Source organism: Pseudorasbora parva, chromosome 8, assembly GCF_024679245.1.
Source record: "Pseudorasbora parva isolate DD20220531a chromosome 8, ASM2467924v1, whole genome shotgun sequence".
NCBI classification, from domain to species: domain Eukaryota; kingdom Metazoa; phylum Chordata; class Actinopteri; order Cypriniformes; family Gobionidae; genus Pseudorasbora; species Pseudorasbora parva.
Genome location: NC_090179.1, coordinates 17,670,316 through 17,693,602, shown reverse-complemented (window position 1 = coordinate 17,693,602; position 23,287 = coordinate 17,670,316). Strand labels below are relative to the sequence as shown.

Below are 23,287 nucleotides of genomic sequence, written 5' to 3'. Positions count from 1 at the left end.
AGTGAAAGCATTACATTGCATAGATTTGACCATAACAACTTATTAACATGTAATATAAGGCAGCTTGTTGCAGATTGCATATTTGAGGAATTATTTTAACATCCAAGCTTAAATATATCAGTGCATTATTTTAAACACTTTCAAATGTATGATATTACCACATAGCAGGACCTTTTTGGCAATTTTTGATCATTTTTGGTCAGTCCTGGTAGGGCAACACATGTTCATTTTGTCAAACGTTAGCATAGACTGATTCATCTTCCAAGGCGCTTTCAGATGGTCTCACATCACACTAATTAAAAAGAAGCAAAAATATGTTACAGATATTTAAACAAAGTAGATTAAGTTGCATAGATAATTCATTTTATCTACAAAGATTTTTAACATATATCACACAAACACATTCAGATCACAACAAGACCAACACTCCTATGAATATCTAATGAACAGATGCACTTCTCAGAAACAGACTGCATGCAAAAGTTGTGAAACAGTATTTTTTTTCTCAAGAATGCAAAGTCGCACTTACCCCCCAGTTGTCATAAACACGGGCCTCTGGGCAGTTTGTGTAAATAGATTCATCACAGCCTCTCTCTTCTCCACTGCTTTGCAGAAAATGTTACATAAATCATTAATCAGAGTTCTGATTGTGAACAAACTATATTGAATGATCTCAAAAGTTTTTTATGTTCCAGTCTCTTCTGCTCACCAACGCTATTTATTTAATCTAAAATAACAGTAAAAACTGCAATAATGGGAAATATTATTACAATTTACAATAACTATTCTGTTTTTAAAATGTACTTTATTCTCATGGTCAAAGCTGAATTTTCAATATAATTACTCAATTGTTCAGTGTCACATGATCCTTCAGAAATTATTCTAATATGCTAATTTGCTGCTCAAGAAACATTTATGATTATTAGCAATGCTGGAAACAGTTGTGCTGCTTCAATTTTTATGGATATGTATCTGTATATACAGCACAAGGCGAATTAATTGAATACAAAGATTAATTGAAAAGAACAGCATGTATTTAGAGAATACCTTTGTAACATTTACTGCAACTTTTAATTAATTTAATGCATCTTTTTTAAATAAAAGTGGTGATTTCTTTAAATAATGTCACAGTTTAAGCAATAAAAACAGTTTTCAGCATTGATAATTATCAGAAATGTTTCTTGAGCCAGCAGGATCATGTGACAACTGTAGACTTAAAGGGGGGGTGAAACACTCAGTTTCAGTCAATCTCATGTCAATCTTGAGTACCTATAGAGTAGTATTGCATCCTTCATATCTCCGAAAAGTCTTTAGTTTTATCATATTTATAAAAGAAATATAGGCTGTACCGAGTCTTTCCGGAAAAAAACGAGCGCCTGGAGGCGTATCGTGTGGGCGGAGCTAAAGAATGACAAGCGCGCAAAGCGGTGACGTCCTCAAGCGTGGAGGAACCCATCTATCTCAGCTAATACAAATAATGATCCACAATCAAATCTGAGGGAGAAATAAATTGAACAGGAGAAATGGCAACAGCAGGACGTCCGTCTCTGTGGTATGTAAGTTACTGTATTTAATGGCCTCTCCACATTTCTGTGTGTTTACTTGCAGTGTATGAGGACATGATTCGGTTTATGGACTATTGTATGCGACTAGACCTTAGAAGTAGCAAGCAAAACGGTTTTGCACGTCAGAATACTGTAACGTTATACAGAGAACAACAATGGAGTAACCGTTAGCGCATTTGAATGACGAAGCACGCGATCGTGTCGTTTACTGATGTTTACTCATGCGACGGTAGCCAATAGCAGAGACATTTGAAGCAGTTTAAGTTAACTCACCGTCGAAGCTTTATCGCTGGGACCGCTCCGTCAGAAACACACTTCTTTGGTATGATTTGGTAAAGTCCTGTGACAGCAGTGGCGTGTAAATCCATTTTGAGACGCAACTGAAACGATGTTGTCAAGCTTCCCGTCATTTCTGCGTTCAAATCGGTTCAAATGCAGTGCTGCCTTCCCGGAATGCTGTGCTGAAGCGTTGAAGTCGCTTGATGTCACCCATAGGAATAAAGTGGAGCGCGGCGCCGTTCACGGACGACTGGATCTGCAGCTGAGAGACTGTTTACAGCGTGCTCTAGTCACGCGCGCGCGCACCCTACCGGGAGAAGAGCCCGTACGGCCCATACAAGGACCTTCCGCTCTTATTAACGTCAAATAGACCCATACTCGAAAAAAAACTCGCCGAAACTTGTGAGAAACCGGAAGGAGTATTTTTGACACAGAAATACTCCATCAAACGTCCAACATTAGTTTTTGAAACTTTGTCTATGTTTAGGATGGGAATCCAAGTCTTTAACAGTGTAAAAAGCTCAGTATGCATGAAACAGCATTTCACCCCCCCCCCTTTAAGTAATGATGGGTTTGTTTTCAATACTCAAACAAAGATTTGAACAGTTATGAATCAGCGTATTGATTCATGTTTCAGATCGCCAATGTCATGTGATTTCAGCATTTTTCAGTTTGATACGCGATGCGAATCATGAATCAATATGCTGATTCATAACAGTTTGAATCTTTATTTGAGGATTGAAAACAAACCAGGAAGAGAAGACAATGCTGAATAAAGTCATAATTTTTGTTATGATTGGACCAAAATGTGTTTTCAATGCTTCAAGAGATTCTAATCTAATTTGCTTTGCTTTGCTTATGAACTAACTGATGTCACATATGGACTACTTTGATTCTGTTTTTATTCCCTTTCTGGACATGGACAGTAGTGTGCATAAGCTTTCATTGAAGGAACAGAAAAGCTCTCGGACTAAATATAAAATATCTTAAACTTTGTTCCAAAGATGAACAGAGGTCTTACGGGTGTGGAATGACATTACATATTACAATACAATTACATAAATTTAATTTTTGGGTGAGCTAACCCTTTAACTAAGACAAGTTGATACATACCTCTCTCGTCTCAGTGCGCACACTTAATCTCTCTGACGCACGGTGACATTTTGATAGCACTTAGCTTAGCCCACTAAGTCCAGTTCATTCATTAGGTACCAAACAGAGATCAAAACTGCTTTTCTAAGCAGATTATAAAGGAGAACTATAATGTATGGCGGAATAGCACTTCTGAGAGTACTTCGACTCGGCGCAGTAAAAAGTCACGCCTGAAAATCCTCCCTCACATCTCCCCCTCCCTCTCTCATTTCTGTCAATAGGGGGGAGAGGATTTTTCAGGCGAGACTTTTTACTGCGCAGAGTCGAAGTACTCTCAGAAGTCCTATTCTGCCATACATTATAGTTCTCCTTTTTAACCCGCTTAGAAAAGCGTCACGTTTTATTTCGTATCACCATACTGGGTCGTTCAACTATTCGTGTAACTGTATTTATATAGGGGAAACGTTGAGGTGTTTGGTGGCTTCTAACTTGATCTCTGTTTGGTACCATAGTGAATGAACTAGGCTTAGTGGGCTAAGCTAAATGCTATCAAAATCTCACCGTGTGTCAGAGCATGTCAGGTATGTATCAACCCTTCTTAATTAAGGGAATAACATAGTTTAATATGAAAAAACGGTTGAGTATCACTTTAACTAAATGTGTTGTGCTTTATGACAATTAAGCCATGAGTTGACTTTTTGAGTATATGCATCTGTGGATAAATTACTAGATTTTCGCGTCAATGCATGTTTATTTTAATTCAAACAATGCGCTGTCACTTTAATTCAGTGCATCCAGCACAGCAAAAAATAGATTTGGTACAGAAACGATCGTCGCACTGCTGTATGTGCACCGCTCCTGGAAAGCACTGTATCCATGTGCAATGTAAAAGCTAACCGGTTAACATGGCTACAAAAAAAAATGAGCTACACATACGCACTGCAAACAGAGTATGTGTAAAACAGGAGTAACAGAGCGAGTTGGAAAATCAAACTTTTCTCAAACCCCATGAGAAAAGGAGGGCCACACATGGGCGTAGGTTTAGGGGGGGACGCTAGGTACTAGTCCCAATCGATATTTTAAGATGGCAAAATTGTCCCCACCAATATTTTAGCAAACTCCTTCGTGCTGCTATATGGATCGATTCCGTATCGTCCTGTATTTACAAGCAAAATGACGTGCCCCGCCATATCAAACCAATACGGGACGCGATGCACAAGACTGCGTTTTAGCGGCGCTTTGCTGCCATAGCGACGGAGTCTCGAGAACATGCGCTGGAAACTTGCGCGTTTTTTTAAAAACATGTCGACGTGCGTCCACAGTTTAAACGCAAGAGGATTTCCAGATATAGGGCTGAATAGAAAAAAATTTATCAGTGGGTCTGTCCAGTAACTTAAGATGAACCTAAGACAAACGGCAACCTTTGCAGAGAAGCATTTCAGTGTCTCAGACTGAAAGCAGCAGCGATGACGGACATATCCGAGCTTCTAGGTAGGCTTATTGTTTTTTTTTATGAATAATATATTAATATAATATTCCAAAAATTATCAAAGCTTGGCAGACTTATTTTTCTAGACATTAGACCAGGTAATTAATAGATTATAACCTAATTAATGTTATTAATTTATCATTTAGCTATATTAATAATAAATAATCCTGTCATATAAAGTTTGACATTTAAAAAATATTTAGATAAAAATTGGAAAAATAATTGCATAATAATATAGTCATAATAGTAAATTAATAAAGAACATTTAATTTAATTTTTGAATTTCAGAACAAATTAAAGTGTTTACTGGTTCAAAATGACTGCTTAAAGAGACAGTGCACCCAAAAATTAAAAATCTGTCAATTTCCTCACCCTCAAGTTTTTTTTTTTTTTTTTTTAAATATCCAGTCCACAATCATTTTTTATATTGAAAATAAGTAATTTTGTGTGCATGTTGTGTTTTTTTCCAAATCAGTTTTGAAAAAAATTTATGAACTTGACAATTAAAGAGTATTTTGTTTTATTATTATTATGGTACTTGATTGGGCTGAAAAGCCTCATGAATTAATAATCGTATTCATTCCTAAACTATGGTGCATTTCCATACTCAGTAATAAACAATAGACTATATAATCTGGGCAAACCTGGTGGGATGTCCCCACCAAAGCTAAGACCAAACCTACGCCCTTGGGGCCACAACATCATGGCCACAAACAAAACTCAGCAAAGATTGTTCTTGCTCCAGCTTTAACTTCTGAATATTTGGCAGCGTTGACACAACGGACCGAATGGCTTCGCTCGCATCTTTCTCTGCCGCCTTTACTGAACTACAACTCAAACTAGATATCACAACGTCACGTCATCATTCTCGGCCACTGCCTCTGTTCACTGACTGGACCGGTTAAAATTTGTTCGGAGAAAACCAAGCGGCATCCTCCCCCAGTTTCTGTTGAAGCCAATACGGAAGTGACTTACGGAAGTGACTTAAACGGCAATTCCTCGACTGGCCACTAGGGACAGGCTCCAGAAAGGAACAAAATCTTAATGAGCCCCATGTTAAAATTCACAATTTTACAGCAGAAAAAAATATTTACAGCCTGGTACAAATTGTGCTTTTGTTATGGCTACTTTTGCTCTTCACGACATCTTTTAGGGGGGTGATTTTTTAATGTTTTATAACTCATTCGTTTACATTATTAAGCCTAAAAGTTCTGCATAATTAAGGTCGTGGTCATTTTGAGTGATAGGTGGATAGCCATTTATCCGCTGTCTGTTAGTCATTGCGTCACCTCAGCGCTGCCTGTGTCCCGCCCCTTTGCACATTTTCTGATATCAGGGTGTGACGCACAACGAAGCGTTTGCAAAATGGCAACGGCTAGCTTGTCCCTACTTTACGCTTCAAAACTGCTCTTCGGAATCCTATGGGGGATGTCCCGAACACTACATCCATATTTTTAAATAACAGTCTATGGAGAAAACCAAAGAATATACCACAGTCCCAGACAGAGTACTGAAGGAAAATGAAAATTGAGCGGAAGCACATAGGAGGGTAGAGCCAGGCTAGTATATGTATACAATCTGTATAAATCAGACCTATTTGGGCTTGTCTTCATTTCATTATGTTCCTTCTTCATTACAGGCTGTTGTGCAGCTCTGTTCCTACTGCCAAGAATAAATATTTTATTGAAGAATAAGTTGTCAGAGAACAAAAGGAGGTATAAAACATATGGAATAAGTGTGACTGTTTAAATGAGTCAATAATGTGTAGGTTAAAAGAAGGACAGACCCTTACCGGTGTCTTCTTGCAACATACACTAAAATGCCAACTAAAACAACTACAATAGCTGATGCAACAGCGATGTATATTATGCCTGTGAAAAGAAACATGAGTATTTTAATTGTTTGTTTTTTCCCCTGCATTAAAACAATGATAGGTGTTTTAAAAAGACTGGATGTAAATTCTCACCATTTTGAGGAGCTTTTAAAGTTATAGAAGAGTTTCCCAAACTGTTACCAGCAAAACAGTGGACAGTCTCAGGTAAACCCAGCCAGCTCTGTACTGTAGATGTGGTAAGAGACTCATTTTGTTTGATGCTGGATCTGGGGAAGGTTTTCGAGTAATCTGGACCAAACCACTTGACTTCACTGGGAGGGTTAGAGTCCACGATACAGACACAGACTGTAAAAATCGCAGACTGGCAAGATGATTCATTTTTAATCTCGGGAGGATCTAAGATTAGAGATAGATAACGTAAAATAAGGATAGATAGATAGATAGATAGATAGATAGATAGATAGATAGATAGATAGATAGATAGATAGATAGATAGATAGATAGATAGATAGATAGATAGATAGATAGATAGATAGATAGATAGATAGATAGATATCATACTTACACACACACATACTTACACAATATATTAAGTTTTCTTAGACTAGAACTGTTTCTTCCCAGTGTGTTAATGGCTGTACAGGAAATGGCCTCCGTATGCCGAGACACTTTCTCCAGTTGATAAGTGGGTCCTTTTCCTAGCAGTGTCCCATTTAAGCTGAACCACTGGTAGCTGTTTGCTGGAGGGTTGCTGTTACTGGAGCAGGTCAGTTCAACAGAGTCATTCTCCTTCACTGAGGGTTTAGTCACCACGTGTACATTATATGGAGGATCTGATTGAGAATGTTGAAAAAAAAAAAATTTTGTGTGTCAACAACGGTCTGTCCTTACAACACATTACAACTTACAACACATTACACCTTACAAAACATAAAAAATAAAAATAAAAATAAACACTTTTTGCAAGGCAATTTAAGATGGCTTGGTGAATTCAGGGTGACTGGGACAGATTTTGCCATTAGGATAGGAAAAAATATCCCAATCACCCTGATTTCACCCTATATAAGGTGGTTTAAAAAGTTGTTAAACTTTGCACACGTCCATGATTTAACCATCATACCTGTGCTCTCAGGCAGAAGTGTTGTAAAGCAGAACAAAAATAGAAAATATAGGCTATATGTTTTCTTGGAGATTAAGAAATGCCTGTCAGCCTATCTGTAGTCAAAGCAGCTAAAACTGATTACTTCCCAGATTTTATAACATCTGTTGTTTTATAGTCATCATAGACCTACTACCAATAGCATTGGTGGAGCAGAATGATACAGAGCTAGGAGTGGAGTACTCAAATATACCCTGCCTTATCAGGGGAGTACTGCCACCTGTAAACAAAGCTGACTTCATTCCAGCCTTTGCCACTCATTCCAAACTGAATATCTTGGCCTTGACTGAGACCTGGATCCGTCCAGAAGACTCAGCAACTCCTGCTGATCTCTCTAATAATTTCTCTTTCTCACAAACACCCCTCGCCACACTGGCAGAGGTGGAGTACAAGTTTTCTTATCACAAACAATTGGAAATACTCAACCCACACCTCTCTCTGTAATAACAACTTAATTGAATACCATGCTATTACAGTTACAGCTCCTGCTAAAATCCATCTTGTAGTCATTTACCGCCCTCCAGGTCAATTGGGCACCTTTGTTGAGGAACTAGATGTGCTGCTGTCCTCATTCCCTGAGGATGGCAGCCCACTTGTAATCCTTGGTGATTTCAACATCCACCTGGACAAACCGTATGCTACAGATTTTCACTCCCTTCTATCCTCATTCGATCTCAAACTTCTTACTACCTCACACACACACAAAACTGGCAACCAACTTGACCTCATCTACATACGCAACTGCACTACAGAAAACACTTTGGTCAAACCCTTACACTTCTCTGATTATTACTTCATCACATTTAATCTACATCTTACTACACATACACTTCCACTTCCTCTACCAGTTAGTTTCAGACGAAACCTGCTTTCTCTTTCTCCTTCTCACCTCTCCTCCGTTGTGTCATCCTCTCTTCCATCACCCACACAATTGTCCTCTATGGATGTCAACACTGCAACAGACACTTTATGTTCCACTTTAACCTCTTGTCTAGATACTATCTGCCCTCTGTCTTCTAGGCCAGCTCGCTCTACTCCCTCTAACCCTTGGTTATCTGATGTTCTTCGTGAACACCGGACCAAACTTAGGGCAGCAGAGAGAAAATGGCGCAAATCAAACGACCCATCTGACCTGAGTAAGTATCAATCTATGCTCATTTCCTTCTCACAGGACGTCCATACAGCTAAATCCTCATATTTCCACAACAAAATCAACAGCACCTCAGACTCACGCTCACTTTTCAGAACTTTCCACTCTCTCCTCTGTCCCCCTCCACCACCTCCCACCACCTCTCTATCTGCAGACGATCTTGCCCATTTTTTCACAGATAAAACCACACTCATCAGCAGTCAGTTGACACCTCCACACTCACACAATTTTAAATCAGCCACATCCACAGCCAACCATCTTCTCTCCTCCTTCTCTACACTCTCTGAGGATGAAGTATCTAAACTTCTCTCCAGTCATCCCACTACCTGCCTTCTAGATCCCATCCCCTCACATCTTCTACAAGCCATCTCCCCTACACTCTTACCAGCACTCACACACATCATCAACACATCTCTCTGCACGGGCATCTTCCCTACCACATTCAAGCAGGCTCGGGTAACCCCACTGCTTAAAAAACCCACATTAGACACATCACTTGTAGAGAAATACAGACCTGTTTCTCTCCTACCATTCATCGCGAAAACACTTGAAAGAGTTGTGTTCAACCAGGTCTCATCTTTCCTCTCACAGTCTAATCAACTTGACGTAAATCAGTCAGGTTTCAAAAAGGGCCACTCAACTGAGACGGCATTATTTTCAGTTACTGAAGCCCTGCAGCTGGCTAAAGCTGCACCCAAATCATCAGTCCTCATCCTCCTTGATCTATCTGCTGCCTTTGACACTGTGAATCATCAGATTCTTCTGTCCACCCTCTCATCTCTGGGCATCACAGGGATTCCGCTCCACTGGTTTGAGTCCTATCTCACAGGTAGGTCTTTTAAGGTTGCCTGGAGAGGAGAGGTATCCAAAACACATCAACTGACCACGAGGGTTCCTCAGGGCTAGGTGCTTGGACCTCTCCTCTTCTCCATTTACACTACATCATTGGAACCCATCATTCAGGCACATGGCCTCTCATATCATTGCTATGCTGATGACACACAGCTCTATCTCTCATTTCAACCAGATGATCCCAGAGTAGCTGCACGAATCTCAAGCTGTCTGGCGGACATCTCGGCATGGATGAAAAAACATCATCTGCAGCTCAATCTAGCAAAGACTGAGCTACTTGTTTCCCTGCTAATCCGACCATACAACATGATTTTACCATCCAGCTAGGTTCATCTTTGATTACTCCTTCAGGGTCGGTCAGAAATCTTGGAGTAATCTTTGATGACCAGCTGTCCTTCAAAGACCACATCTCAAAGACAGCAACACAGCTTCTTGTCCAAGCCATGGTCATTTCTAGACTTGATTATTGCAATGCGCTTCTGGCTGGACTTCCATCTTGTGCAATCAAACCGCTGCAAATGATCCAGAATGCTGCGGCACGTCTTGTATTCAATGAGCCCAAAATGGCTCATGTCACACCTCTATTCATCTCTCTGCATTGGCTACCACTCGCTGCCCGGATTAAATTCAAAACTTTGACTCTTGCTTATGGATCTTCCACAAGCTCAGCACCCGCATACTTCGACTCACTTCTACGAGTCTACACCCCCACCAGAAGCCTTCGCTCAGCTAATGAGTACCATCACAGATAGGCATGAAATCCCTCTCTAGAACTCTTTCTTTCATTGTTCCTGGTTGGTGGAACGATCTTCCGCTTCACTCGCTTCATTCAAAAGACAGGTAAAAACTCATCTCTTCCATGAGCACTTAATCTTACATTTTAAAAAAAAAACTCTTTCCTCCTCTATTGTAAAAAGGAAGATGCGATATGTCAGACAAAACAATGCAGAAGAGCTGAAGGCCACTATCAGAGCAACCTGGGCTCTCCCTAAACAGTGCCACAGACTGATCGATTCCATGCCACGCTGCATTGCTGCAGTAATTCAGGCAAAAGGAGCCACAACTATGTATTGAGTGCTGTACATGCTGTACATACTTTTTATGTCCATACTCTTCTAATGGCCAAGATGTCTAAAAATCCTTTCTTTGTATTGGTCTTAGGTAATATTCAAATTTTCTGAGATACTCAATTTGGGATTTTCCCTCAGTTATAATCATCAAAATTAAAATAAACATTTGAAATATATCAGTCTGTGTGTAATGAATTAATATAATATACAAGTTTCACTTTTTGAATCGAATTAGGGAAATCTTTGTCTGTTCTTTGATATTTTCACCACTTTTTCTCCGCAGACTCTGGTCTCAAATCTGTGCAAGATGTCAGCGCCATATTTGAATGTTGGCAGCTTCACTTTTCTTTAGTGGAAGGTAGTGAAGACGTGTCGTCCATATTTTTTTATGGCCTATATGATATCAGTGCTACACGCTGAGTCCCGGGGGATACAAAGAAATGAGAACATTACCTTCTACTCAACTACCCGCAAGCGCTGACTTACTACTCATAAAGCTCAGTTTATTTGACAAATTAAAATTGTGCTGTTCCACTTAGTCTACACTATCTAAACTGAATATGAATGTGTTGAAAGTTATATTGTTATTCTATGTGTTAATTTGTTGGCTGTATGAGACTAGCATTACATTTACGCATTTGGCAGACACTTTGATCCAAAGCGACTAACATTGCATTCAAGGTACACATTTTACATTATTAACAGTTTTTGCTTTCTCTGGGAATCGAACCCATGACCTTGACCTTGCTAGCGCCATACTCTACTGGTTGAGCTACAGGAAAGCTAGGCAGTACGCTAGGTCAACATTAGAACACTATACTGATGATATTCTAATATTTCATTGTGTAGAGCTACTTAACATTGATTTGTTTTACGTACATTTGCTCACCTGTCTAATAAAACAATGTTTGACCGAAACTACAAAAGTGTGCTGCTAGACGTTACATGCTAGATGCTACAGCATTAAAATTGGAAACTGAGGGTAACACGGATATGATGTTCCCATCGACCGGCAACTCTCTCACACATCCTTCCTTGGTTAAAATCACAATTCCCTGACGATTTACAAATAGATGGAGACATTTGGGATATTGTAAGTACTCAACTGAACAAAAAATATGTAACACTGGCCTAGTGGTTTTAGGATATTTTACTGCAAAAATAAAATATCTCCTATCAATAAAGGGCCAGTCACACATAATCAGTACTTACACAGCACGTTTATTTTCTGGGGACCAGAACTGTTTCTTCCCACCGTGTTAATGGCTGTACAGGAAATGGCCTCCGTATGCCGAGACACTTTCTCCAGTTGATAAGTGGGTCCTTTTCCTAGCAGTGTCCCATTTAAGCTGAACCACTGGTAGCTGTTTGCTGGAGGATTGCTGTTACTGGAGCAGGTCAGTTCAACAGAGTCATTCTCCTTCACTGAGGGTTTAGTCACCACGTTTACATTATATGGAGGATCTGATTGAGATAAAATGTTGAAAAAAATTGTCAAAAACTGTCAACTTCCTTAGTTTCTTTTAGTTTTATTCATATGTCCAAAATGAGCAATATAGATTCTGATTAAATTTTATATGGTCAGAAATTAAGATGAAATTATGATAACATGTAAGGTATATCAAAAAGAACTTTATAGCAGCAGACTAATTATATTTGTCACTGTATCTCCCAATAATGTCTTTATAATAAAATGTTCAGTTTTATTATCAAAGAGTAGTAGATTGTGTACAACAGTTTTTTAAACAAAGTTTTGATCATGTTGATAATTGATAGGCCTTAGAAATGTGACTATTAAATATAATACAATCAGCTTTATAGGCTTAAAGGTGCCCTAGAATAAAAAAAAAATAATTAACCTTGCCATAGTGAAATAATAAGAGTTCAGTACATGGACATAACATACTGTGAGTCTCAAACACCATTGCCTCCACCTTCATATGTAAATCTTGTGAAGGGGCTGTGCAGGGGACGTCTGGACTTTTCATATGTCAACAGTCATGGTTGAGGTTTATTATAATCGGATACCACAACAATTTATTTCAAAATTGTTCGTTTGTTCGGCCCATTTCAAGCAAGCTTTGCTCAGCGTCTTAAACTGAAGAAAGGGGCAACTGTATTCTTGCAAGCATGCAGTAAGTAGTGATTTATCCACTTATTGACTAGCTGTTTAAACAATTTATGATTGAATTGAAAGGAAACTCCAAGTACCATACCAAACTAAATAGTGTGTCTAACAAAGGTTAATATTATTTTGTATTACAAAATACAACCGTAGAATAGATACGTTGCTTACAGATAGTTCACTCAATATCCTTCTAGCAAACATCACCTTTTCCACCATATAAGTTAAAAAGACATTTGACAAGGCTATTCATTTTGTAAAAATATAAGTTATATATTTATATTTTTGAGAACTGAAGTAGGCCTATGATGTTTTTGCATGCTTGTATTTCAGATTAGTCTACATTACAGTCACTAGCTGCGTAGCCTACATTGTGACTAATGTTATATAAACATGCAATATCGTTGATGAAAAAAGACAAGTCTAAAATGTAGACTGAATGACACTTTAAGTAGAACATCTCAAATGGAGATTGCTGAAATGCAGCTTACTTGTTTATTGGTGTTTTCAGATCATCCACACAAGAGAGCTCGCTCGTGTGCATATGGTTGCCAGATTGGACATGTTTAGGTAAAACACCGGATAATATATGGGTTTCTGTCATGGACTGTAAAAAAATATGGACGTAGTGTCCGTGACGTCACCCATAGGATTCCGATAAGCCGTTCTGAAGCTTAAAGTAGGGGCGAGCTGGGCGTTGCCATCTTGCGAGCGAGTCATCGCGTGTCACTCCCGGATAACAGAAAATGGACAAAAATGTGGGTGGAGCTTATGTGACGCAATGACTATAGACGGCAGATAAATGGCTATTCACCTGTAATCACGCCCTTAATTATGCAGAACTTTAAGGCTTTATATAACGTAAATGAAGGAGTTATAAAAAAAAATCACCCCCCTCACAGTTGTCATGAAGGTCAAAATTAGCCGTATAGGCAAAAAACACAATTTGTACCAAGCTGTAAACATGTTTTTTTCTGCTGTAAAGTTTAGAATTTTAACATGGGGCTCAATGAGATTCTGCTCCCTTCTGGAGCATGTCCCTAGTGGCCAGTCGATGAATTGCAGTTTACATTACTTCCGTATTGGCTTCAAGAGAGATCGCGGGAGGTTGCCGCTTGGTTTCTTTTCACAGAAAAGCTCTGTTTGGGGTATTTAAATTACTGATATCTGGAAACCGCAGATGATCTGAAAACACCAATAAACAAGTAGGCTGCATTTTATCAATCTCCATTTGAAATTTAAAAGCTTAAAGTGTCATTCAGTCGGTCTTTGTTCTGTCAGGACGGTCAGGACTCACTAGCCGCTTCGCTGAACAACTGAACTGCTGGGAGCTGCTGAAATAAGCCAATCAGAGCAGAATTCAACATTAATATGCACGACTCTTCCAAATAAGGCAAAAACAGAGCATAACATCCTAGGGACAATTTATAGGGTTGTAAATGGACCTGTAAAACTGTATTTAGACAATTTTTGCATGATGCAGGGCTTAAGAGTCAAAAAGTTTGAGAACCACTGTCCTAAACTATTAACTAGTGCTGTCAAAATAATCAAATGTGATTCATCGCATCTGACTTAAATGTGTGTGTAGGCCTATGTACAATATGTATGCATGCATGTGTGTATTATGTTAGATGCGATTAATCAATTTGACAGCACTACTATTAACAGCAAACAAAATCAAACAAACATGTGAATTAGTATCTGACCATTTTGTTGTCTTAAACTCACATATAGCACACTTACATTTAACTTTGAGCACTGTGTAGCCTGTCACTGTCTTCCCACTAAACTCTGCAGAACAGCTGAGATTTTTATTATGGTCTTCTCTGGAAGGAGTGAAGGTAAGGCTATAAGATGTGAGCTTCCATTGGTTGTCATCTTGCGGTTCCGACCGACTCGATTGCTCGCCACCATGGCTCCAGGTGACACGAGGCAGGTCTGACGGACAGGAATGAAACACACTGCAGGTAGCAGTCACCGATATCCCTGATGTAATTTCATTGTTCACAGAGACGGTAGGAGGTTTTGGTGAATCTGGTGAAGACACACAAATAGTCACATTACCGTGCCGATAATGTGATATATCACAATAACGAACATGCGCAATATTGCTATTGTGGACACTTCAAAATATTGTGGATCGCTATGAATTGTGTAGATATTAGAATGCCTTTTGTACAAAAATTTACAAAACTGCGCGTATGCTTCATCAAAGAGGCATGTGCACTCTAATGTAGGCTAAACAATGCCAACAACAAAAATGAAAAGCATGATGAATGAAGGAGAGTCTCCAAATACTTAAAGGGATAGTACACCCAAAAATTAAAATTACCCCATGACTTACTCATCCTCAAGACATCCTAGGTTTATATGAATCTTCTTATCTTCTGACAAATACAATAAGAGTAATATAAAAAAAAATGTCCTGGCTAATCCTAGCATTATAATGGCAGTAAATGGCAGGCCAAAATTTGAAGTCCAAAAAAGTGCATCCATCCATTATAAAAGTTATCCATGTGGCTTCTGAAGCGAAGGGCATTTCTGTAAGAAAAATAACCTCATTTAAAACTTTATAAAGTAAAATATCTAGCTTCCGCCAGACCGTCTTCCATATTCATTTTGTAAAGAATGTGTCCCACAGTTCACAAAGCTTATGCTATGTCCATCATCATAAATCGCTTTTACAGTTGCGTTTTTTTCGACATTGAATACGTAAGGTGGTCTGCCGGAAGCTAAAATGTTTACTTTATAAAGTTTTAAATATGGAAATTTTCTTAAACAAACCCACCAAATCACTTCAGCAGGCCTTTATTAACCCCCTTGTGCCATGTGGATTACTTTTATAATGGATCAACCTATTCTCACTCCCAACATGTCAAAATTTGATGCATGATCAAGTGCCCTCTGCACTAAAGGTACCCCTAGGCATCACTATAAAGACGCACAGCGTACTGCATTCATTTCAGTTGTTTGCCCAATGCAAATAACCCCACCACTATCCTAAACGTACCCACTTCTCAACAAAATAAAACTCACAACAGGAGATTAAAAGTACAATCATAGGTATTTATTGCAAAATCTGACCAAAAACAGTATAAAAGTATCAACTCATGTTGCATTCCAAGTCTTCTGAAGTCATATGATATCTTCATGCAAAGAACAGAGTTGATTGTGAAGTTTTAATCGCTGAAATGATGTGAGCGCTCCGTGAACGCACATTCACATTTAATTCAAATCACACACCCACTCTTTAACATGACACAATCTGTCACAAGACACACGAGAGGCAATGACATTTTACAATCAAAGCTGACGTAATGACGCAATTGGTCACGAGACGTGACAGCCAATGCAATTTCACCATGAAATCTGACATAACAGGCATCAATTTTTGAAATTTGATGTGTACATGATCTTCGGCGGATGGAGACGCTGATCGCTTTTGGGGATTCTCTTCACACAAATAAATCATTTGGCCTTGGAAAACTTGGAATATTTGTACTTTTTGAATAAATTGTGCCTGCAGTCGTACCTACCTGTTATATCATGTATTTTATCATATTGTACACACATGGTTTGGTTTAATGATAGGATGGGGTTAGGTTACATGCTAAAACATGTCTAAATAGAGTAAATAAAATGATGCTGGCTGAATATGTGACATGTCATAATGGCAAAATCATAACTAAATAACGTCCCCATATCCAACATGTCTGTTTATGACATCAAAGGTTGAAATTAATGGAGCCCCCTGCATGTTGAAAAATGATGCCTAGGGGTACCTTTAGTGTCTTTATTTCGACGTAGAAGGCACTTGACCATGCTTCAGATTTTGACGCATTGGGCTTAGAACTTTTTTGGATAATTGGCCTGCCATTCACTGCCATTATAAAGCTTTGAAGAGCCAGGACATTTTTAATATAACTCCGATTGTATTCGTCTGAAAGAAGGATGTCATATACACCTAGGATGACTTGATGGTGAGTAAATCATAAGGTAATTTTTGGGTGAACTATCCCATATTTAAAGACTTAAGAGGGTTTTTTTTAATGTTTTTTTCAGGGTATCTGCAGGTTCAACCTGATCTAACAGATTTCCGTGAAATCAACACGGACCCGAAAATTCCATGATGGGTTCATGGAAGTGATGCCTATGTAAGTCAATGACAGGCAGCATCCGTGGTCCACACACGGATTCCCTGTTCCAACACCTTATATTCGTCAGTTTGATTCAGTCAGCATAATTTATTTACATTTGTTTTTTATTTATTCAGACATGTTTTGAACACGTAACTCAATCCCTTCCCTAAACCCACCCATTTGTGTATTATTAAAAAAACAGGATATAACAGGCAGATACACAGATACGGCAGGCACAATTTATTAAGAAACTATTATTCTAAGATTTGTGTGAAGAAAATCCCCAAAAACGATTAGAAACATCGAGTCCATCCGCCGAATATTAATACATTTCAAATATTGCCACCGAAAGAAACGTAACGTCAGCTTTGACAGCATTGGCTGATGTATGTCGCGTGACCAATTGCGTCATTACGTCAGCTTTGATTGTAAAATGCCATTGGCTCTCGTGTGTCTCGTGACCGAATGCGTCATGCTGAATAGTCGTCTGTATCATTTGAATCATGAGAAATATGAACAAGTGCGTGTGTGGAGCGTGATCATCATTTCAACGATTAAAACATTAAGATCAACTACATGAAGATATCGTATGACTTCAGAAGACTTGGAATGCAACATGAGTTAATACTTCTATACTGTTACTGTTTTTCTGGTCTGGTTTTTGCAATAAATAACTGTGACTGTACATTTATTTGCCTGTTATGTGTTTTATATTGTTGATAAGTGGGTAGGTTTAGGGTAGGAGTGGAGTTAGTTTCTCCGAAATATAAAAGTAGGCTATAAATATTCATAAAATCATGTCTACTTTTACAAATGCAAATAATTAAATGTGTGTTGGGAATCCGTATGTGGACCATGGATGCTGCCTGTCATTGACATACATCACTTCCATGATGCAATCACGGAATTTTCAGCGATTCCGTGAAACTACCACAGATTTTTTAGTTAAGGGTCCGTGTTGATTTCATGGAATTCTGTGAGACCAGGTTGGCAGGTTTCACCAAGTCAAATTTAAGACTTTTTAAGACCTTTTTAAGACCCTTATGAATGAAATTTAAGACCTACAGGTCCTTCTAAAAAAATTAGCATATTGTGTAATGTAATGATAAAAATTAAACTTTCATATATTTTAGATTCATTGCACACCAACTGAAATATTTCAGGTCTTTTATTGTTTTAATACTGATGATTTTGGCACACAGCTCATGAAAACTCAAAATTCTCAAAACATTAGCATATTTCATCCGACCAATAAAAGAAAAGTGTTTTTAATACAAAAAAAGACAACCTTCAAATAATTATGTTCAGTTATGCACTCAATACTTGGTCGGGAATCCTTTTGCAGAAATGACTGCTTTAATGCGGCGTGGCATGGAGGCGATCAGCCTGTGGCACTGCTGAGGTGTTATGGAGGCCCAGGATGCTTCGATAGCGGCCTTAAGCTCATCCAGAGTGTTGGGTCTTGCGTCTCTCAGCTTTCTCTTCACAATATCCCACAGATTCTCTATGGGGTTCAGGTCAGGAGAGTTGGCAGGCCAATTGAGCACAGTAATACCATGGTCATTAAACCATTTACCAGTGGTTTTGGCACTGTGAGGAGGTGCCAGGTCGTGCTGAAAGACGAAATCTCCATAAAGCTTTTCAGCAGATGGAAGCATGAAGTGCTCCAAAATCTCCTGATAGCTAGCTGCATTGACTCTGCCCTTGATAAAACACAGTGGACCAACACCAGCAGCTGACATGGCACCCCAGACCATCACTGACTGTGGGTACTTGACACTGGACTTCAGGCATTTTGGCATTTCCTTCTCCCCAGTCTTCCTCCAGTGGCACCTTGATTTCCGAATGACATGCAAAATTTGTCCAGTGCTGTCCAGTGCTGCTTCTCTGTAGCCCAAAAGTGTCTTGACCTGGGGAATGCGGCACCTGAAGCCCATTTCCTGCACACGCCTGTGCACGATGGCTCTGGATGTTTCTACTCCAGACTCAGTCCACTGCTTCCGCAGGTCCCCCAAGGTCTGGAATTGGTCCTTCTCCACAATCTTCCTCAGGGTCCGGTCACCTCTTCTCGTTGTGCAGCGTTTTTTGCCACACTTTTTCCTTCCCACAGACTTCCCACTGAGGTGCCTTAATACAGCACTCTGGGAACAGCCTATTCATTCAGAAATTTATTTCTGTCTCTTACCCTCTCGATTGAGGGTGTCAATGATGGCCTTCTAGACAGGGTCAGGTCGGCAGTCTTACCCATGATTGCGGTTTTGAGTATGAACCAGGCTGGGAGTTTTTAAAAGCCTCAGGAATCTTTTGCAGGTGTTTAGAGTTAATTAGTTGATTCAGATGATTAGGTTAATAGCTTGTTTAGAGAACCTTTTCATGATATGCTAATTTTTTGAGATAGGAATTTTGGGTTTTCATGAGCTGTATGCCAAAATCATCAGTATTAAAACAATAAAAGACCTGAAATATTCCAGTTGGAGTGCAATGAATCTAAAATATATGAAAGTTTATTTTTTATCATTACATTATGGAAATTAATTAACTTTATCACAATATGCTATTTTTTTAGAAGGACCTGTATATCATGCAGTAAAAAAATAAAAATCCCACCAGGATCTGATATATATATATATATATATATATATATATATATATATATATATATATATATATATATATATATATATATATATATATATATATATATATATATATATGACGGTCATGATTCAAGATTTGGATCGTGTGTCAAACTGGCAAACTGCTGAAATCACATGACATTGGCGATATTTATCAAGAATCAATGATTCGTGACCGTTTGATTCTTTATTTGAGGTTTGAAAACAAACGCGGAAGAGAAGACAATGCTGAATAAAGTCATATTTTTTGTTATTTTTTGACCAAAATGTATTGTCGACGCTTCAAAAGAGTCTAACTAACCAACTGATGTCACATATGGACTACTCTGATGAAGTTTTCATTACCTTCTGGACAGCAAGTGGGCAGACACTTACATTCAGAGGACAGAAAGGCCTCGAACTAAATCTAAAATATCTTAAACTGTGTTTCGAGGATGAACAGAGGTCTTACGGGTGTGGAACTACAATGGGGTGAGTCATTAATGAAAGAAATTTCATTTTTGGTTGAACTAACCCTTTAAGACAACGCCGAACGCAGTGAGTGTGTGTAAGAACTCAGGAATGGTAAGAGAACATTGTGCTGTAACGCTTTACAATTTACATTTTACACTTTACGATCACTGCCTGGAAAGTACCTGGTAAGTAAAACAAATTTACAGCGTAACTTTTGGTAACTATATTGTAATTATAAAGTAAGGGGACAATTTAAATATTTGGGGAATAAAGGGGTAACTACCAGGAAAATGCACATTATTTATACTGTAAGTATTTTTTAATAAGGGGGTGATTATTTGTGTTGTTACAGAGCAAGTTTGAATACATATTGCCATATCATTCCCCTATACCTACACGTATGTACTTTATAGTTACACTTTAATTACCGAAAGTTATGCTGTAAATTTGTTTTATTTATGCAGTACTTTCTGGGCTGTAATCTAAACTGTTACACATTGTGCTTGGTACGTTTTTTGCCTTCAAACCAAACGTGGGTCTTCAGCCGACAAGTTTAAATCCCGTCTGGCTAGTGTGCTTCTGGCTATTGTACATAGGCAGCCTTTTGTGGCTGTTTGAACACAATTGACTATGTGAGCATTTACATTACGAAAGCAATCCAGTCGAATGTCTTTTCCTCTGCATGGAAGTGGTAAAAAATGGACGAGCTCAGACCATTTTAGACCCTGTTTATTTAGCCTCTTGCGATTCGATCGATCAAAGCGCATCATACCAGGTGTAAACAGGGCCTCTGATTCTTTTGCTCTCTTTTTGATATTTAATATTTATTTTTACTTGTTTTATTGTAGCCTATTTAAATTTTCAGCAACACTTAAATTGTGTAACCTATGTATATCAGTACAGTGATATAACAAATCTACTGTATTGAACATTTTTCTCTTACCTTGTACTTTTATAGAAGTTTTTTTCTTCGTATAGGTGTACTTGTCCAAATCTTCAATCTCAATCCGGAACATGAATGGCCCTCTGTCACTGTCACGCAGAGAGCTGATTTTCAAAGAACATTTGTTTTGGTGCAGATCACCAGTGAGGGTAGTGCGACCTTTGAATTCCTGGCTGATTTTTGAGGTATCTGCATGGTATACTACTGAATGTGACTCAGTGTACCAGACTCCGGTAAATGTTGTGTATTTCTTTCCATTTGCTGGGTAGCTGAATGTACAGGGAATCTCCACACATGAGCCAGACAAACCCATCACATTTTCAGGCACTTCAATGCTCCATTTGTCAGCATTAGTGGGTGACGCTGAAAGAAGAATGATTCAGTAAAGTTATTATTTTTTTAAATATATATATGACAATTTAGTGACCAATTAAAATAGTTAATCTTAAATTTCTAATGTCTATTTTAATCTTATACCAGTGACAACAGATCATGAAACATTCACAAAGTTTTCCTTTTTTGCAATGATTGCTGTGTCGTAGTCTAAAGAGTCTAAATTTGTTTCCTCCCCTAAACACTCATCCTGGTACACCTAATAGTTTCTTTCCCATAGATGACTGGACATAGACTATCATTCCTTTGTCTGAGAAATGACTCATTTTGCTTTATTTTTAATACTGCGTGGCCTAGGATCTGAGAAAATTATTCTCTTAGAAGAAAAAGTTCTATATAGAACCTTAAAAGGTTATATCGGTGCTATTTATTTGGAACCCCTAAACGATTATATTTAGAACCCATTTTAAGTGACAAAATGGTTCTTTCTTGTCATTATAGAACCCTTTTAGCATAAACAGTTCTTTGGAGTTAAGTAATACATGTTTTATATATATTGTGTAAAATTCAGTAAAACAGGACAAAACATTTATTATTTACAACATAGCTCTCATGCATGATTAACCATTTAATCTAGTTTCAATTCACCAACCTCTGAGCCAGAGAAAGAGTGACAGTAAACAGCGACAGAAAACCATCTCTGCTTCAAAGTTCGGCACCTAGGAATACATTTACTCATCATTGACACATATCGCCATTACTAATAACCACTGATAATTGTTTTAGAATACCATTGTTTTCATTTTTGATAATGTAACTGTTTGTGGAGCACAGTGCAACATTTACAATTAGCATTGCCTTTTTTATTAAGCCATTTAAATTGTCCCTATGTGGTTAGCAAATTAAATATTGTCACTCACTTAATCTCTTGTCCTCCAAAATTCATCAGAAGTAGACTGGTGCATTAAAGATTTGAGAGCTTCCTTCCAGCTATATTTGGCTGAGTGTGATGCTTGTAATCTTTTGTTCACTTCCTATTTTAAAGGCTTCTGAAAAATGGGCTGTACATATTCAGCAAAAATGGGTCTTGATGGGTTAAACTGTGTTGTATACATAACTAAATTCATTAATTATATATAGTTCAACATCCCATTAACCTTAGCCTCACAAATATTGCATAATACATTATAGGCTAATACTACTACTACTACTACTACTACTACTAATAATAATAATAATAATAATAATAATAATAATAATAATAATAATAACACTTTACAAAAAAATTAGTATACTTCAAATTTATCATTTTATTTTTGATTATAATCATATAGTAATCAACATTCCCTCTAATTTGTTTTCTCTCAAAACTATTCTCTATTGGGTGGACATTTTGGTTACCTAAGCAAAAACATTCTTTATACCAGACCTTTACAGCATACGTAAACACACACACACACACACACACACACACACACACACACACACACACACACACACACACACACACACACACACACACACACACACACAAAAGTGGTTTCATCATGCAGTTATTACTTTGAACTAATGTGCCATTTCCATTTTATTTAACCCCTGATGTAACTTAGTTAACTTTTTTTTTTTTTTTACAATGCTGTTAATTGTACACATCATCTTACAATGCTGTTAACTGTACACATCATCCCACAAAACTGAGATTACACTGAGATTGTTTTTTACTGGCGACAGGCAGAATTAAAACGTCTCGGTTACGTATGTAACCCTCGTTCCCTGAAGGAGGGAAAGGAGATGTACGTCGTAACTGACCTACGAATTGGGATCTGACTTTAGAGACCAATCCTACTTCGAGTGTGTAAAAACGAGCCATTGAAATTTGGCATGCGATCCACGCATTCCACGCCCCACAGCGCGGGAATAAATAGAAAGTGGAATGGTAGATCAGCGCTTTTTCTGCTGAGGAGCCGACTAGTGACTCGGCCTCCTAGCGGAAGCACAGCGCCTGGCGACGGGATGTCCTTCTCTGTTCCCTCCTTCAGGGAATGAGGGTTACATACGTAGCTGAGATGTTCCCTTTCAGTCGGTCACGTTCGATGACGTACCAGCCGGTGGCCGAGGCATCCGTGAACAGCACAACATGCCTGGATACTTGTTCTAGGGGCGCCCCG

The 23,287-nt window shown here is 38.4% G+C and overlaps 1 protein-coding gene across 2 annotated transcripts; it reads right to left on the bottom strand.

Moving 5' to 3' along the window:
• si:dkey-238d18.5 (myelin-associated glycoprotein) lies at window positions 1-22,143 on the bottom strand. 2 transcript variants are annotated; one of them, XM_067451624.1, is made up of 11 exons: window positions 22,040-22,143; window positions 21,772-21,838; window positions 20,787-21,149; window positions 14,359-14,649; window positions 11,703-11,954; window positions 6,841-7,092; window positions 6,392-6,655; window positions 6,218-6,296; window positions 6,019-6,087; window positions 530-602; window positions 1-292 (listed from the first exon to the last, which is right to left on the bottom strand). In XM_067451624.1, the coding sequence occupies exons 2-11, from the start codon at window positions 21,815-21,817 to the stop codon at window positions 233-235; spliced, it is 1,749 nt and encodes a 582-aa protein (XP_067307725.1). In that variant the 5' UTR covers window positions 21,818-21,838; window positions 22,040-22,143; the 3' UTR covers window positions 1-232. The 2 variants fall into 2 exon arrangements, with proteins under 2 accessions (XP_067307725.1, XP_067307726.1); XM_067451625.1 differs by having other exon boundaries at window positions 6,019-6,084.
• Between the last annotated feature and the right edge of the window lie 1,144 nt (window positions 22,144-23,287).